This window comes from Tiliqua scincoides, chromosome 2 (assembly GCF_035046505.1).
Source record: "Tiliqua scincoides isolate rTilSci1 chromosome 2, rTilSci1.hap2, whole genome shotgun sequence".
NCBI lineage: Eukaryota > Metazoa > Chordata > Lepidosauria > Squamata > Scincidae > Tiliqua > Tiliqua scincoides.
In genome coordinates, this window is record NC_089822.1 from 183,421,950 (window position 1) to 183,439,353 (window position 17,404).

Genomic DNA, 17,404 nt, shown 5'->3' on the forward strand with positions numbered 1-17,404 from the left:
AGGGGACAAGTCTGAGATTTATAAAATTATGCATGGTAACGAGAGAAGGGTTTCTCCCTCCCCTCTCACAATACTAGATCCAGAGATTATTAACTGAAACCAGCTATGGTGATTTAGGATTAGCAGAAGGAGATACTTCAAAATTCTTCTATGAGTATAGCAATGGCCACCAGTTTCAATGGCTTCAAAAAGCAATTAGACACATTCACGGAGGACAAGTCTAACACTGGCCATTAGTCATGATACCTGTGCGCTACTTCCAGGTTCAGTGGCAGGGAACCATGGCAAAAGAGAAACAGACCTCTCTCCTGTTTGTGGGCTTCAAAGAAGCAGCTGGTGGGACACTGAGGGAATGAGATGCTGCCCTAGATGGGCCTTTGGCCTGATACAGCAGGGCTTTCTGTGCATACTTGTACTGTTTCCTTGTAGAAAGTTATCGGAGTAAGAAAAAGAAAGTACAGTTCAAAAATTCCTTTCATGGTTATAAGTCATGGTCAAACAGATGCTGGATATCCCAGCTGTCCAATAAGAATCTGAAACACACAATATGTGACAGAAGTTTGTCTAAAAGAAAAGAATATGACACCCTATGTACAACGTTGAAAGCTTGCCCATCTGCAAGAAACTGATTTAATAATCTACACAGCAACACTGTTTTCCTCTAGAGGTACAATGCTACCATATAATACCCCAGTGTCTAGTCACAAAAGTATTGTTTACCCCCTCCTATAATGTCTATATAAGGTTTAACAAGCCAAGCATTTTGGGGGTTTTGTTCATGTAGAAACCAATTATTTGGCAAAACCACTCTAGTGGTTTTCATCCATAAATCTTGTCTCAAGAGTAACTTGGTACCTACAACAAACTGCCCATTTTTAAAGATGGTTTTAAGTTATGGCTATGCTGCAATGCTGGGTTAATCCACTGTCTCATACAATTAGATTCCAGCTTCTGTGTCACTCCTCGTTGTTGTCAAACACCAAAGTGAGAAGCATTGAACTAAAGAGTTTACAAGAAGCCTTTTTGTTTTGTTTTATAAGAAAAAAGGCTGAAAGGAACAAAGGAACTCTTTATTTCTCACCAGCAGCAAGTTGTTATAGTAACAACAAGACAAGACAGAGAAGAAAGGGACAATGCCTTAGAGAATGTCCTTCATTTTAAGGGATTTGTTCCTCTTTATTTCCCCCCTTCTGTTTCTGCTCCAGAGTCTTGTGCTGTGGGGGAGAGCATTTTTTTTCCTTCTTGACTAATCCTAGCCAACGAGGAATCACATAGAAAATGCAATGAACTAAGAGTGCCACACAGTCAATCAGATCTGGCTACATGACAGCATCACTAAGATAAAATAAGGTCAATGTTGTGACTTCAGTTTTAATCGGTGTAGGAGAGGGCACATCTTAATGCCAAGAAAACTTCATGGCACATCAGCACATTTGCCTTAGCAGCCAAGATGCATTCTCTACTTCAGGGTTCTCCAGATTCCAGCCCGCAGGATGGATCTGGGGCTCTGCCTAAGCCCTCTCCTGTGTGAATGGCGCTTACCGTTCTGCGGGGAAGCCTTCACAAGCACCTCCATGTGCCCCAAGTCTTTGCCAAGTCCAGCCACTTCCGGCTTCCAAAGCCCCAGCAGGTTTTGCGCCCAGATTTCTGTGCAGAAGCACCCAGGTGTGACAAAGACTGGGGGTGCACGGAGGTGCTTTGTGAAAGCTTCTGGCAGAACAGAAAGTGCTGTCTGCGAAAGGGAAGCCTTTGCCCACGCAGCGTTCTCCACTTTGAAGACATCTGCTCTACCTCGTGTTCATGCCCATTTAAACACTCTCAGAGTCACCAAAAGGGGGAGGCTTTTTGCATGGGCACAAAAATAGACATGAAAATCTGCCCCGTTGTCTTGGCTGAACTAAAAATAATTCAGAAGAAGGAATGTTCCAGTTTACAAAGCATTTCTAAGCTGAAAGTAACATTAGTTACCTACTGATATCAGGGGCAGTAAAATGGCTAAGGGAGGGCAAAATGGTAAGTACTGTAGGCACCGCAACACGTTGTGAAAGCTGTCTCTTCCACTAACACAGTTTGGTTCTGCAAACATCTGCTTGCTGCTGTCACTGCCCAGAAAGGCCGAGGGTAAGTGGGAGGGGCCATTTACAGTGCAATACTGCACCTGCAGTATTTACCGTTCCCCCCTCAGCTACGCTACTAATCAGGGGATAATGAACAAATGTATTTGAAGTACATTTTGGAGAGGATAACCTGAATTTTCCTGTTGAGGTAAATGAAGTATTTCACTAGCTTTCCACAAAGATCTTAGAAGTACATGAAGTCAGTGAGACTGACAGAATGTAAAATTTTCCTCATGACAATCCTGAGTTCACTCATTATTATGCAAATCAGTATTTACCATCTTTCTGACAAAAAGCTCAAAGCAATTTACATAGTAAAATAAATAAAAAACGGTTTGCTTATTCATCGTTTGTTTATTAACGTGAGCCAAAAAGCCTCACAATCTTTAAAAGAAACAAACCCAAGGCAGACACTAACAAACATACACTGGAAAAGATAGCATGCTGGGGCAAATAAGTATAGTTGCTCTCTCTCTCTGCTAAATGAAAGACCACCAAGTGATGAATGCCCTACCCCCCCCACACACACACACCTTTTCTTTGTATTGTTGGACACTTTTAGCTCATCCGGAACTCCTGCGCAGTCCCCAGCAACCTAAAAGCTGCTCAAGCATTCTTTACAAGCAGACAGTGTTTAGAAATTCCATTATTTCCCAAACCCATACAAGATGTGGATTTGGGATCCACCTTCCTATCTGGGAAGCTATTCTGTTTAGCAACTGAGCTACCTTGCCTATAGCAAATCTCTCTAGGCTCAAGGGCTGGGACAGAGAAGACAGCTGGATTCCAATCCACCAAACCGGTAATTTGATGATATCAAGTTATATATTTCTCAGCCCATAGAAGCTTTGGTCGTTCTCCACCAGTTGCATGAATGACCAATTTGTTGGGAGGTCAGAAAGGAGCACCCACTTGCTCAATCGAAAGAACAAGGACTTGGGCAATGTAAGTAGCTTAACATAGTGACTAGCTAGATTGCTAACAGGGACTTTTTGTTGCTTTGTCTGCTCTGTTTCATCCAGCTCTGTTTCATCCAGCTCTGCTCTGTTTCATCCAGCTTGCAAACTTCACAGGTTAGCAACATGACATGTTGAGGGGAGTCTGTAGGCTGAGAGTTTAGAGTAGGCAATTCAGAGGATTGTCACAAAGCAGCACTGCTGAAAGGGCATCCCTCATGATAATTTGTGTTCTCCCATATCTTGAAATTATCAAGATTTGCATAGTTTCTCTTCTGTCATTTATTATTTGAGAACAAAATGTTTCTTTCTGCCATCATCTGCTTAATGACAACACTTCAATCTTAATGATACCACTTCCGGTCCTCAGCAGGCTCCATGAATACTATTTTTCCCACTGTATAAAATGAGTTTGACACCCGTGTCATAGGCAATGCCTCTTAGCCTAGTTAGCAGGTTAAAACCCCTGAATAACAGCATTGTGCAGATCTGCCATGAAGTCTCATCTGCTTTTCTTGTCAGTTCCTTAAACAGGAAACCTGGAACCTTTAATACCAATTCATGGTTTATGCAGCATATTGGTTTGCTGCTTCTCCTCTTTCCAGCTTCTATGGATCACCCAAAATATTTAGAAGGGAAGCCTGGGTCAGCAACCAACCCACAATGGTGCACCTCTGTATCCTTATATGTATCTGAGCACACATTGCAATCAAATTTTGCAGTCATTCTCAGGAGGTACATATTAACAGATCCACAAGCGCAAGCAAATGGTTATGTTTTTACTGTTTATATAAGTTATTTTATGGATCATAATAAAATATGTAAACTCACACTTGTCAAATTTTTTTTTATTACTATTATTTTAAAACTGCAATCAGACATGGGTAGATAATCTTAATAATAAGGGTCACTTTGGACTATGGTGACAGAGCAGCAGCTCCCATCCTTTTTCCTGTAACAGAAGCATCTTATCAGTTTCTCATTAGCTGCTATTAAACCCAACTGTATGGTCAGTTGCTATCTGCCTTTCTTTCTGAAGAGCCAATTCAGAGGTCACTTTGATGGGCTCAGCTAGTTTTAAACCAAGCAGCCAGACAAGTCAATTTAAAGCCATCTGCAGGTTTTTAAAATCAGAGGTTGAAAACGATCTGGGTTCTTTGCTCCAGCTCTCCAAGTGAATACTTTGTGTGAAGGAACACAATAAATCCACCTTAAGTACATTGTAGCTAGAGATGTGTATACATATATACAGGCTGGTTATCCCTTATCCAGAATACGGAACTTTGAGCGCCAACATGACTTTTAAAAAAAATGTTTTTGCCTAAAGAAATAAAATCACAAACTGTGTTTCATGCACAAAATTATTTGAAATATGGTGTAAAATTACCTTCAGGCTATGTGCATAAGAAACATAAATGAATCTTGTGTTTAGACATGGGCCCCATCCCCCCAAATCTCTCATTATGTATGTGCAAGTATTCCAAAATCCGGAAATATCCAAAATGCTTCTGGTCCCAAGAGCTTTGGATAAGGGATGCCCAACCTGTATTGGGTTTTAATATGTTGTACTTAATTGCATTTGTATGTTAAACCAAGACCCCCTCTTTCCCACATCTGTGTTTTGTTTCTGAGTCATCCTCATTTTAAACAGACATGCTGCTTGCAAGTAAGGTGAACTTTGCCAGCATCCCAGAAAGACTGCTGGGCCAGTATACTAACAGAGACAAATAGCAGTGGGATAGGATTGAGCACCCTGCTAGGGTGGCCGTCCCCTTGGCCCTATTACCATAAAAACAAATTCCCTGTTTGGCGACAGCATGACGATATCCCCTGGTGTTTGAGAAGACTGAGATGTGATAGGAGAGAATAAGACCATGTGGCTTATAAATTTACTGGTAGCTTCCTCCTTTCGCCACATGTTCAAGGATATCAGACTACTCTTAAATTTACCAACTTTCAATGCATCATGTTAACTATGGAGAAGAAAGAGTTCATCATAACACTTCCCATTCTGCTGCTTACCTTGGCAGCACCAATCTGCTCCTTACGGAATTTCTCTAGGGGCGTAATCAGGACTTCACTAGCATTTTCAATCTGATGAAAGCAAAAACAAATTCATAACTGTTAATCTATTCTAGCACTAAACTTTCGACCCCCTGCTCAATTACTATAATTTCATCCAGCAAAACTGAACAACTCCATTTTATAGACTACCCAACACAGGGTAGCTTGGATTTGTGCCAGCAATATCACTGGCATGGATCTGAATAGACCCTTAAAGGATGCTGGGACTTTACGTGGGGAAAGGGGATGAAGTCCATTACCCACAAGGAGAACTCCAGAAGTTCTCCCTCTTCCCTGCACAAGATGCAGCAGAGTTTGCACTGGTCCCACTGGATCACAGTGCAGGACTATCATTAGGATCTTAATCTACTCAAAATTACAGATAAACAGCAAATTTGAAAAGACAGGCAGGCAGTCCATCAGCAACAAATTGGCCTGCACTGAGAGCATACAAACCATCTGTTTGTCATCTCTGCTATTATCCCTATTCCCAAGCATATTTATTTGTGCTCAGTCGACATAGAGATGTTTGCTAACAGCAATGACAGAAGGTGACAGTAAGGGAAAAGGTAGTTTCTGACTGTAGGAGATATAGCTGCAAGAAAACATCCTGTTAAGAGAGGTGGGACTGCATGTATAGGTGGCATTGTTCATAGGTGGCACTCTATTCATTGCATAGTTATTGGCAATATCTATGGGATGGAAAATGCGGACAAAATCAGCATATTTCGTCCAACTCTACAACTAATACATTTGATGCTATCAGGAAAACTTCACTCCAACTGAGAACAAAAATGTACAAACAAGCTGCGCCACATAATTGGCTCTTTGTTCTCCGAGTGCAAGACCAAGTGGATTCAGTGGTAAGCAGTTCATCTTGGTTTGCTGTCCCTGTTGTGCTGCCAAGACTTACTCCCAAGGATGAATATTGCTATTCTCCGAGGCACAAAAGCTGACAACTCTGGCTGTTTTGTTCTATCATGGCCTCTGGCCAAAGCAGACAGTGACAGTAAAGAAATTATTTACAACCTTCCCAGGACCAGCACATATGGAAGTCTCCATATAAGCAAAAAGAGAACCCCTCCCTTTAGGCGTAACTCACATATAGATCTTAATAAATCATCCCAAGTGCGCAAAACTTTACAAAGCTTTACAGACTTGCCACTTTTCCCTAAACTAATTCCACCCCCCTCCAATATTTGTCCCTATTCCCTCCTTGCCTTGCTATATCCCTTTATGCCTTGTCATCAATTCCCTTTCCACAGTTGGGAAGGGTACGCTTCAACGTACATACCATACGTATGCGTTCGTCCTCTAGATTTCTAAGAACAGCAGCAAATTCTTGCAAGGACTTTGCTGAAAGAGAAGAATCAGAAAGTTAACTATGTTACAGGCTTCATTCTTACTAAGAACCAAAGAATTAAAAAACAATCACATATTAAAATACAAACATAAACAGTAAAAAACAAGAAGCAAGTAAAACATAATAATAGAGACAGTATAAGTAATAAGGCAAACACAGCCAAAATAGCAGCAGAGCAGTGGGCATGAGTAACAATTTCTTTAGCAACAATTAAAAAAAACCACAGGCAAAGCAAAAAGCAACCAAGAGCCTAATTCTATGCATGTCTACTCGGAAGCAAGTTCCATTATAGTCAATGGGGCTTATTCCCAGATAAGTGTTGATAGGACTGCAGCCTAAGGTAACAGAAATATATAATATGGAAAAAGCAAACCAAGCAGGAAAGTCTTAAGACTCTGCTGGAAGCTTAACAGGTAGGATGCAGGTCTCCATTAAAAAGGGAAAGCATTCCAAAGTTGTAGTGCCATCACCAAGAAGGCCCTGCCCCTTGTGGCTGCCAACCCGGCCTCAGACAGGGACTGCTTGCACAGAAGGACCCCCTCCAATTATCTTAAGGAATAAGCCAGACAATATGGAAGAGAGCAGTCCTCTAGATACTCTAGTCTCAAATCATAAAAGCCATAAGGCATCAATTCTGCTATCTAGTAGTTTCTGAAATCATACACTCAGATATCCAACAGCTAATTCTGCTTAAGGGACCAGGTAAACTTTACTCAATTCTTCATTTACATTTTCTTTGTTTTGCATGATAGAGTAACCCAATTAACATCAAAGATACAGATGGGGAGCATCTTATCTTTAGCATCCTTGTCTTGCTTAGAACAAAAGGACTGACCAGAAGCCTTGAAGCCAAAACAAAAGCTATCAGTGTGGCACTTGAAGTGCCTTCTGGGACAACTCCATAGGACAACGGAAAAGTGAAAAAATTGTGGAAAAGTGAAAACTAATCATTTTCCAACCCATATTTTTCTGTTCTATTGTACTTGCTACCTTGCATTTGGAACTTAAGGAAATGTCAGTTCCACTTGTAGAACAGAACCTTGCCCCCTAAGGACACTTCAGCCTACTTACTTACCTATACATATTTCATCATCAGTTTCTACATCGCCTATACATCGAAATTTGAAATCGTTCAAGGAATCTGCAAACTTCCGCTTTGCTGAAGACAGATCTGTCCAAAAAAGGGGGGGGGGGGAGAAAGAAAATTGCTATAATTAGATAAGAAGCCACAGGCTGCTAGAATACTACTTCCTGCTACCATACAAGTACTTCATATCAATCAGTATTAACTGATCTAAGAATACACATGACATCTCCATAAAAAAAAAAGAAACCAAATCCAAACCCTGAGGAGTATACTGAAGGGATGAAGATAATGTATGAACAATTGCCAAGAACTAATCCGTATACAGGTCCAACCTTGTTATACACGGATTTGACTCAACACAAATGGCCCCTGCAAATGAGAAGGAATGTGCAGATCCCTGGAGAAGGGGAAAAATGCACCCCTTTAAAATTCTTTTCTTACTGTTGTAGAGATTTTTTATCTCAACATGATGAGAGGGGCCCTTTAAATTAAAGGAACACAGTCCTTTACAACAGTTAGAGATAGGGCAGACAGATGACAATCCATCAATCACTCTCTCTCCAAGAGACCCCCTCCCTCTCCCCTGAACACCTGAAAGAAAGATAATCCTTTCTAAGGGCCTGGACAGAGACTGATTGTTGGATTGTTTTCTTAATGACTCAAGGCTGTTTTAAAATCAACTGAGCAAAGACATTTTGTTTTTTAAATTGATTTGCTATAGTGCAATTTTTGCCATCCACTGAGTTCTGGGAAAAGAACTCACAGGAATAATGAGACTCAACCTGTAGTTCTATTTTAGGCCCTCCATCTGCCTGAGGTTTGCAGTTTGATGAGATTTCAGTGTATAAATATTAGTAATTCAACTAACCAGTGTAGACCAGTAGTTCCCGAATTGATGGGTCATGACCCACCAACCTGGTAAGCACTTAGCTCTGGCCCCTTAAGGGGCGGGAAGGCAGCCACGCAACCCCAAGATCTGGCTGCTACCAGGGGGTAGGGTTTTTTCTCCACTTACCTAAGGGGGTACACCAGCCTGGGGGGGAGGGAGGTGCAGGGAACCCTGCAGATATGTCTGCAGGACTCCCCAGGCCTTTGTAATAGTAAAAAGAACTTGATTGAAAGCCACTTGCTGTTTATGGTTGTAAACAGGAAGTGGCTATAAATCAAGATTTTTACGATTACAGAGGCTTGGGGAGCCATACAGAGATGTCTGCAGGGCTCCTTGCACCCCCTGGAAGCTGGCATCCCCTTAGGTAAGTGAAAAAAACCTTCTTTCCCTCCCCCCCAATGGCAGTAGCACAATCCTGGGGATTGCATTGCTGCCTTTCCCTCTCACATACTTACAGTGCTCCCAACTCCCTTGTAGGAGCTGGTGTAGACATTTACTGTCCGTATCGGTGAGAATCACTATTTTGCTCAGAAACTACCAGGCCTTGCTTACAGAAGCAGTGGCGTCACTAGGGGGTGCGGGTGACGAGCCAGGGGGGTTACGCGCCCTGGGGGATGATGCGATAAAATTACGACGTTAGGAGCTACCGCACTGTGCCATACACCATTGGATGCGGAATGACCAGCAGAACACATTGCAAAAAACCCCGTTGAGATAGCTCCTTTCGTTCAAAAGTTATGGCCAAAAAAACCGGAAGGAAAAAATGCATGGAACCCTATGGAAAGTGAAGGTGAGCCATGTTGCACGTTTACTCATGAGTAGGCATACTTGCCATAGTCCTTTGGCTATGGCTGAGAGGGCAGGCTGAGAGGACTCCAGAATGGCCCCCATACAGTAAGTGCAGCCCCCAAAAACGTCCAGGAGGAGGTCCCTCCCCCCAAGCAGCGAGTGTATAGAGCCCTATGGGAAGCAAAGCAGCCTCACGGTTGCATTTTCTCACGAGTAGGCAGATGTGCCTTGGCTGTGATCAGGTCAGGCAAAGGGGAATGTGAGGACACCAGAATGGTCCTGATTCGATGGAACTGGTGCAACAAAAGCCCCAGAAGGCAGCCTCCCCCCTCCCACTAGAAAAGACCAACAAAGAGGCTTGAACCGGTAAGGGGAATGTTTTCTATTTTGCACTTGCAAAGTTTCCCTCACAGCCCAATCCTTCCCACACTTTCCTGGGAGTAAGCCCCATTGACTCTAATGGGGCTTACTTCTGAGTAGACAGGCATAGGATTGGGCTCTCAAACTTGTAAAGCCAGGTGGTGTGCTTGAAATAGAAGGACTTTCAACTGGGCACTGGGGAGGGCTGAAGATCTCACTGATTCTTGGGGGGGGGGTTATTGCAGGCAGGCTACAGAGAAAACTCACTTGGTGGAACAGGACTGGCTCCCCCTTATTTAATTATTTCTTTTATTTTAATTTAACTATTTATAATTATTTATTTTGCTTGATGATGTCACTTCTGGCCATGACATCACTTCCATTGGGTCCTGGACAGACTGTCATTCTAAAAAGTGGGTCCCAGTGCTAAAAGTATGAGAACTGCTGCAATAAGGTGTTAGTAAGTTGACAAAGGGGTGTGTGTGTGTGTGTGTGTGTGTGTGTGTCTCCCCACAAGTTTTCAAAATCACTAAAATCAGAGTTTGGAGGAATAATACCATCATGTTATATATCAACCAATGCGTAATTTCATGCAGAATGCAATGAAATAAACCACATTAAAATATCTGTGTTCTATCAAAAGGTACTGCCAAAAAACCAGTGGGGGTGGGGCGATGGTACATCACCACACCCACCACCTGGGGTGTTGCCCCGCCCACTGCATGGGGTGATGCACAGGCCTCCTGCACCGGGTGACGCAAATCCTAGTGACGCCACTGTACAGAAGTACACTGCATTTTTGAGTAAAGGAAATGAATTCCACTTTGTTCAGACAGTATCTTCCAAATGCATACACAAAGGCTTACAAGCCTGAACATTCACATAAGGAAGCTTGCTTGGTTTTCCTGAACATAAAGACAGAGGACCAAGCACAAATCTGTTTCCTGCTCTAAGCAGACATAGGTCTGCAGCACACATGGGCTACATGATCAAAGGTTTTGAATTATGCTTCTCAACTGCATGGAAAGCTTCATTTACTTCCTAATTGCTACAGCATCCATTTAGTTTCCACGCTTGTTCTGTTGCCCAGCAGAGGTGGCGACAGCACTAAATACCAAGGAAAAGAAATCAGCCCTCCTTACCCTCCTTTCACATGCTATAGCACAGGAAGAAGATGGTCAAGACTCCATGGAGGTATCAGGCTAGAGGAGGCAGTGGATGGGTCCCCCTTGTCAACTTGCTGCCTCCTCCAATTTGCTGAGACAAGCTACTCCTGCAGGAACGTGGGGGGGGGGCGGTTTATACACGTTCAGGACTGCATGTCACTCTGACCCTACCTTATTCTATTGTTTCTTATGGGATTCTCCAATGAAGGGCATGGAGGGACATATGGTCCCCCATTAACCCTATTTACATTATTTCTTATGGAGGAAAATTTCCCTTAAAAAGTTGCTTCATCAGAAATTCAAACTTTCCTGTCCCTAACCCCAATTTTAAAAGGGGCCCCCCTGTACACATACAGTATGTAAAACAGCATTATGCACAGTTGTTGTGAAAAGACACAGCAACAAAATTGTTCTGCCCAGTGAAGAAAGCATGATGCAGAAGAGGAGCAATGTTAAAAAGAAAAAAGAAGGGGGGAGCGCCAGATTTTTTAAAGCATGAAATGAAGGTAAACAAGTACCAAGCTTTTCCACCCTGACTTACTCATCAAGAATTCCCCTTCCCGTAGTTCTGCACCGCTCTGATCAACAATGAAGTAAAATAGTTCACACATTCTACATGACACCACCCAGATAAGGAAAAGAATGCTCCTTTGATATCAGAAGCAAAATGTCACCCAGTTCTCAGAAAGCCTTCTTGGAAAGAGGGTTTCAGTGGCAGGCGCAAAACAAACACCAGGCACCTAAGCAGCCACGCTAGATAACTGTATTCTCCATACATATATTTGCCATTATCTACAAACACCGACCTGCAGACCTGCAATGCTTGACTCCATTTATTTGTGAATTTGGAATAAAGAGTCATCAACATGCTAACACAGCCAATTCTATTTCAGTTTTACATATTAGTACATATTAGTCGATGAAGTGGATATGCTGAATCAGTGTCTGGAATCAGGAAGGACTGAATAGGAGCCATAAAATGAAGCTCAATCCATATGAGGTATATTGGCGGTAGTTCATCGCCCCAGGAAATCAGAGTACTTTCTACTTTTGTATATGGGGTTGCACATTCGCTACAGCAGAGGTTCCCAAAGTATGCCCCACAGCAGCCCACAGCTCACTCACAGGAGTGCCACATGGTCTCTTCTTCTCAGTTTGGTGGGCTGACATTGCGCAGGATCTAGCACGATGTCAGTCCAATGAGCCAGGAAGAATAGGCCTTGTGTCACCCCTGTAAGTGAGAAGGGAACCATAGCCCTGGTGAGCTTGGGAATCACTGCCCTACACACTTGGGGTGCTTCTAGATCCAGTTTTGTCACTTGGAGCTCAAGTGGTAATAGTGGCCCACTTCAGCTGGCATGCCGGCTGCATCCCCTTTCAGCAATACCTGGTCATAGCTATTCATGCACTGGTAACCTCCAGAGTTAAGTAGAGGTCCAACCTTGTTATACATGGATTTTTTTATACACGGATTTGACTCAACACGAATGGCAACTGCAAATGAGAAGGAATGTGCTGATCCCTGGAGAAGGGGAAAAAATGCATCCCTTTAAAATCAGTTTTAAAAACTGCTTTTCTTACTGTTGTAGAAAGACAGTCATGCAAGCAATCATACCATTCTTCAGCTGAGCCAAGCAAAGGCAAGGGGTCCTCTGCATTTCTAATTGCTGACTGCCTCTCTACAACACTAAGAAAAGTTGTTTTAAAACCACAGTTGTAAAGGGACACACTTTTTATAACATTGCTTTTATTTAACACATTTTATGGTATCAGCAGGGAGTCCCAGAATCAAACCCCTGTGAATGTCAAGACAAAGCAATGGAGGGGCAAGAAACCTGGAAGTGGGTCTTTAAATCTATTTTTCCACAGATTTTTTTTAATCCACAGATTTTTTTTTTTAATCCACTAGGGGTTCTAGAATGGAACCCTAGCGCATAACGAGACACAACCTGTACTGCAATGTATCTGACCCTGATTTAAAATAAGCCAGTGTGTATGACAATGGTCAAGCCTGGCAATCCTAACGATAAACTTTGAAAACAAGCTGGGTATGAAATTGAATGATTTCAGCCCAAAGGATCAGACAATGCTTACAAGTGCTTATTAAACATGATATGGTATCAGTCCTACCTATTTCGGTTCAGCTTTCAGTGACACCTCCAAGTACTAGCAAAGTAGTATGGCAACCCTTGTAGCACTAATGAATAAGGACCCTAGAAAACCATGGCCCCCCCAACCACAACCCAACCAACTTTGATTACCAACCCAGTGGCAATCTGCTTTCCTTTTATATATTGGTAGTAAAGGTTGAGCATGTTGCTCTTAAACATAAACTGTACAGTATACGTATATTTCTAATTTGCTATACCTACTGTAATTTTCCTCTCTTTCAATTTGTTCTCCAACCTGCAGAAAGCACTTGTTGGAAGTATTTTTTCCATTAAAATAACATTGTTCTCATTGTGCATGTGCGGCCCAACTATAGTTCTTTATCTTGCTTTTGGATAAGTTTAATAAAATTTCAAAAAAAAAATTTCAAAAAAAAATAAGATTTTTTTTGTTTAAAAACTAACCCCTACCACACTGAAAAGTGGCGGGGGGGGGGGAGTTTCTTCTGTTGCCAAATGTTACTCCATAAACCCCAGAAGCCTAATTTGAACAACATAATCCGTTTAATAAATTAACAGATAATCCCCAACTCTTCCAAAAGGTTTTGTTTTGCAAGCAAGACTCATTCCATATTGTGCACTGAGATGCAAGAACTAAACCCTTTCTGAACAGGAAGGGCTCCTGGGGATTCAGAGTTTTTAACCTAGCTACTCAGAAACGATGCCAGCTTTCCGTCATTCCATTTATAATAAGGAAGCTAATGTTAATTACATAAGGAGTCATTTCCTTTTCTCTAGGCTGAATGCTGACCTCATGCCACTGAGTTTTTTTTTTGCAGAGAGTGCTCTGCTATACTTTACTCTTCTATACACAACACACACCCCACCAGCTTAGTGATAGCTTGACTATATTACATGCTGTGGATTCCTAGTCAAAATAGATTTACTACGACATCATTCAGCATGCCAGTTTCTGGGAAGGATCCAAATGCCACATTCCATTCCTCCTTGCTGTGGCAGAAAGAAGCTAGTAGAAAAAATGGTAACCTGCCAGACTCCCAGAGTAGTTACTCAAGGACCTCCTTGAAAGCAGTCAGCTTAAAACTCATGGACAGGCAGCCACCCGCAGGCTCAGCAGAATTTATGGATTAATAGCTTCCATTAAAAGTAGGATAGCATAGTGTGGTTTAACTTTACCACAGAAGAAAATCATTGTGTTGTGGTCACATGAAGCCACAGTGGTTGGGAAACATAAGAGGACACACTGTAACTAAATTTCAGCATTTTCCCCAAAAACATTCACCAAGAACAGAACAGTTAAAACACCACAACCAAGAATCTAAGGCCCAGAACAAATGCACAGAAAGTCATGTGGCAATCAGAGTTTGCTACATATATAGAACATGTTCAGATGCAAAAAAAAACATGTGGTTTCTCTTATCCATGGCTCCTGCCCCACACAGAATAAGCCAAGTACCCTTTTAACTTCCTGATTAATGTGTTTGGAGCCTTCCACATGGGTTTTGAACATTTGGTTGGAAAATTCACACCGTTGTTCCAATATCTACGAGTTTTGATTCCTCAGAGGAGACAAAACAGCACCCTACACTGTCTCCTGGGGATACCGTCTTTCACCAGAGCTCATGCAGGGAGAGACACTTCTCTATGCAACACAACCCTATGCTTTCCTACACAGAATTAAGTTCCATTGTGTCCAGTGGGGCTTACTCCCAGGAAAAGAAGTGCACATACTAGAGAAAGGTGGTAAAGGAAGATGTTGAAACTAATGAATATGTCCCTCCAGCACCTTGCTGAGTCAATTTAATCTTTTTACATTCTTGCTACATTAAAAAAAAATTTAGAATTGAAATCTCTTTATCTGCTTCTGTGAGTATGAAAGATGTGTGTGACAGCTGGTTGAGTGACTGTTCCACATGCCTGCTTTGGGACACAATTCTATGCTCACTTGCTAGGAAGCAAGCCCCAAGGAGCAGCTGGGGACTTGATCCCATATATATAGGTCAGCCCTCCCTGCATGCTGGCATAGTAAACACAAGCAAAACAAGGCACATGAATTCCGCTGTCACTTGCAAGAGCTGCAAATTTACTGTCCTGAGAAGGGCACACCCAGAGGGGGGAAACCCCCACCCCTTTTGGCTATGAGGCACTGCTGGGATACATGCAGACAAAGGAAATCTGCCAAAGGATGACTGACAGCACTGAAGGAGGCACTAGTTCAGCTTTTTCCATAACCATGCCCTCAGTCCCCATGTGGTTACAAACCCCACATGTGTTGATACTCACAGCTGCATTTTCTCACGGAATAAGTGCACATTTGGTCTGGGCCTAAGATGTTTTATCGGCTCTCTATTGGGGCAAAAAAAAAACTGAAACAGGAGCAGGGAGAACTTGAAAACAACAGTTATTTGGATGCATAGAGTAGGATTCAGGAGTTGCTACCCACTGAGAAAGACGCTCTGGATGCTTCTTCAGATTTAGAAGAGCTAAAAGCTCACAGCATCATTCTGATTGACAAATGATTATCCTACAGAAACATTCAAGCTGCTGCTTTAACCACTGCACCAGATAAAGAGCATGCCAGTTTTCCACGGTATTAAAATCCTGATACAGCTTTGGACCTCAAAATTCAGTCTGCTGTTACTATTCTAATGATTCATCCTGTATGTGTAGTACATAGAACAGGAATTCTCTCTCTTTACCACTAGATGGTGATCTGCTACATTGTTCTACAGAATGCATGAACAAATGCAGAAATACCTTTCCTGGGGACACCACTAAGCAATCAGGGGGAAAAATACATACACACACCCCTGCGGCTGTCAGTTTAGAATTCCAGCCCTCTCAATTTCCAGACAAGACTAATTAATAATTTTATTTAAATCAAATGCTTCAGATTATCTCAATTTACTAAAGAAAGGAGATGAATAAAATTACACATTTTTTATCCATTTGCTTGTGGAAAGAATACATTGATGTAATCACCCTAGTATAAACTAGAGCAGGGGATGACAAACCCATTTCATACAGTGGGCCAAACAGAATTCATGACACCTGCTGAGGACCAGAAGTGATATCATTAAGCAGGAGTGACATTGTTAAGCAGATGATGATCAGAAATAAGCACTCTTTTCTTAGAATTCAATTAGCTGCAATTGACAGACAATAAATTATGCCAATTTTGATCATATTTCCAAGATGTGGGAGATCAAAATTATCACATTGGGAGATATCATGCAGCTTGCCCTTTCAGCAGCACCACTTCTTCCTAAGCAGCTGGGAGTTGATCTGTGAAGTGACACCTTAGAAGAAGTGGCACTGCTGAAAGGGCAGCCTGTGTGACAATTGGGCTCTTCCAGCACCATCTCCCTCTCTCACCCATCTTGACTGGCCCCTTTCCCCAAAACTCTCTCTGCCTTCTGAGGCCTCCTTCTGACTCTCCCTCCCAGAGCCTCAAGAAAAGCAGCACTGCTAAAAGGGCAGTGATGGGCCAACCCAATTATCATGGGGTCAGAATAATCGTGGGGGCAGGATAAAGAGCTTCTAGGGACCGTATATGGCCCATGGGCCTTATGTTTGACACCCTGAACTATTTCCGAGCACTTTCTGTAACAGCTTCAGCAGCTACTTTTAAGGACCTTCTTCTTTTACCAACAAGGGGTACGATAAGGGGGTGAAAGAGTTCAAGTACCTAGAGCAGGGGTCTCCAAACTACAGTCCACATCTTCCCCCACGTGAACTCTTCCCCCATGTGAACAGAACCTAACACTTATCTTCGTGCCTGATCTCACACATCTGTTGCCCCAAACCTTATGCCAGTCAGCCGTTTCCACATTCTGTCACCCCAACAGGCTTTGCGCCTGGATTTCCAGGCAAACGTAGCTGGCTGGGCACCAGGTTCGGGGAAGATCAGGAACAAAGGTAAGAGGCTTCGCAGCAGAATGATAAGCACCAGTTGTGCCGGGGAGGCTGTTTCTGGCGTGCAGAAGTCTCTAGTTTGGAGACCACTGACCTAGAGCAAGGGCAGGAAGCAGTGCTTTTTCTCTCACTTGGCATCATCTTGTAGCAAGTTTTTGCTTACATGAAATCAAGATGCTACACCTGTGACATGATCATTAAGCGTATCAAAGTTCTCAGGAAAGGGACAACAAATTTAGAGAAGGGGGGGGGAATAATCAAAGCAGCTCCCAGACTGGAGATCACTAAGAAGAAGAAAAACAGCTACAAGGAGGGGGGATGGGCCTACAGAAGGTATTTCACTACACATACCCTAAAAAGTGCTACTTTTGTGTCCAAAATCGAAACAGGCAATATTCAGCTCAGCCAAAGCATACACAGCATGGCAGTTGTGAACTAAAAGCTTAGCTTTCAAAGGCTGCAATCCTAACTACACTTTCCTGAGAGTACGCCCCATTGAACAAAATAGGACTTACTTCTGAGTAGACTTGGTTAGGATTGTGCCCTAAATCTGCTAGCTTTATGGCTTT

At 42.6% G+C, this 17,404-nt stretch overlaps 1 protein-coding gene across 5 annotated transcripts in view; it reads right to left on the bottom strand.

Moving 5' to 3' along the window:
* Positions 1-17,404, bottom strand: part of ARHGAP26 (Rho GTPase activating protein 26) — a 311,057-nt gene that overhangs the window by 219,960 nt on the left and 73,693 nt on the right. For all 5 annotated transcript variants that reach the window (XR_010793663.1, XR_010793662.1, XM_066613312.1 and 2 more), the window contains exons 2-4: positions 7,576-7,671; positions 6,432-6,493; positions 5,096-5,167 (exon numbers count right to left, since the gene is read on the bottom strand). Coding sequence is in view for 3 of the 5 variants with exons in the window: in XM_066613312.1 (XP_066469409.1) it covers positions 5,096-5,167; positions 6,432-6,493; positions 7,576-7,671 (230 nt within the window). In the remaining 2 variants the exon portion in view is untranslated. The remainder of the gene's footprint in view (positions 1-5,095; positions 5,168-6,431; positions 6,494-7,575; positions 7,672-17,404) is intronic.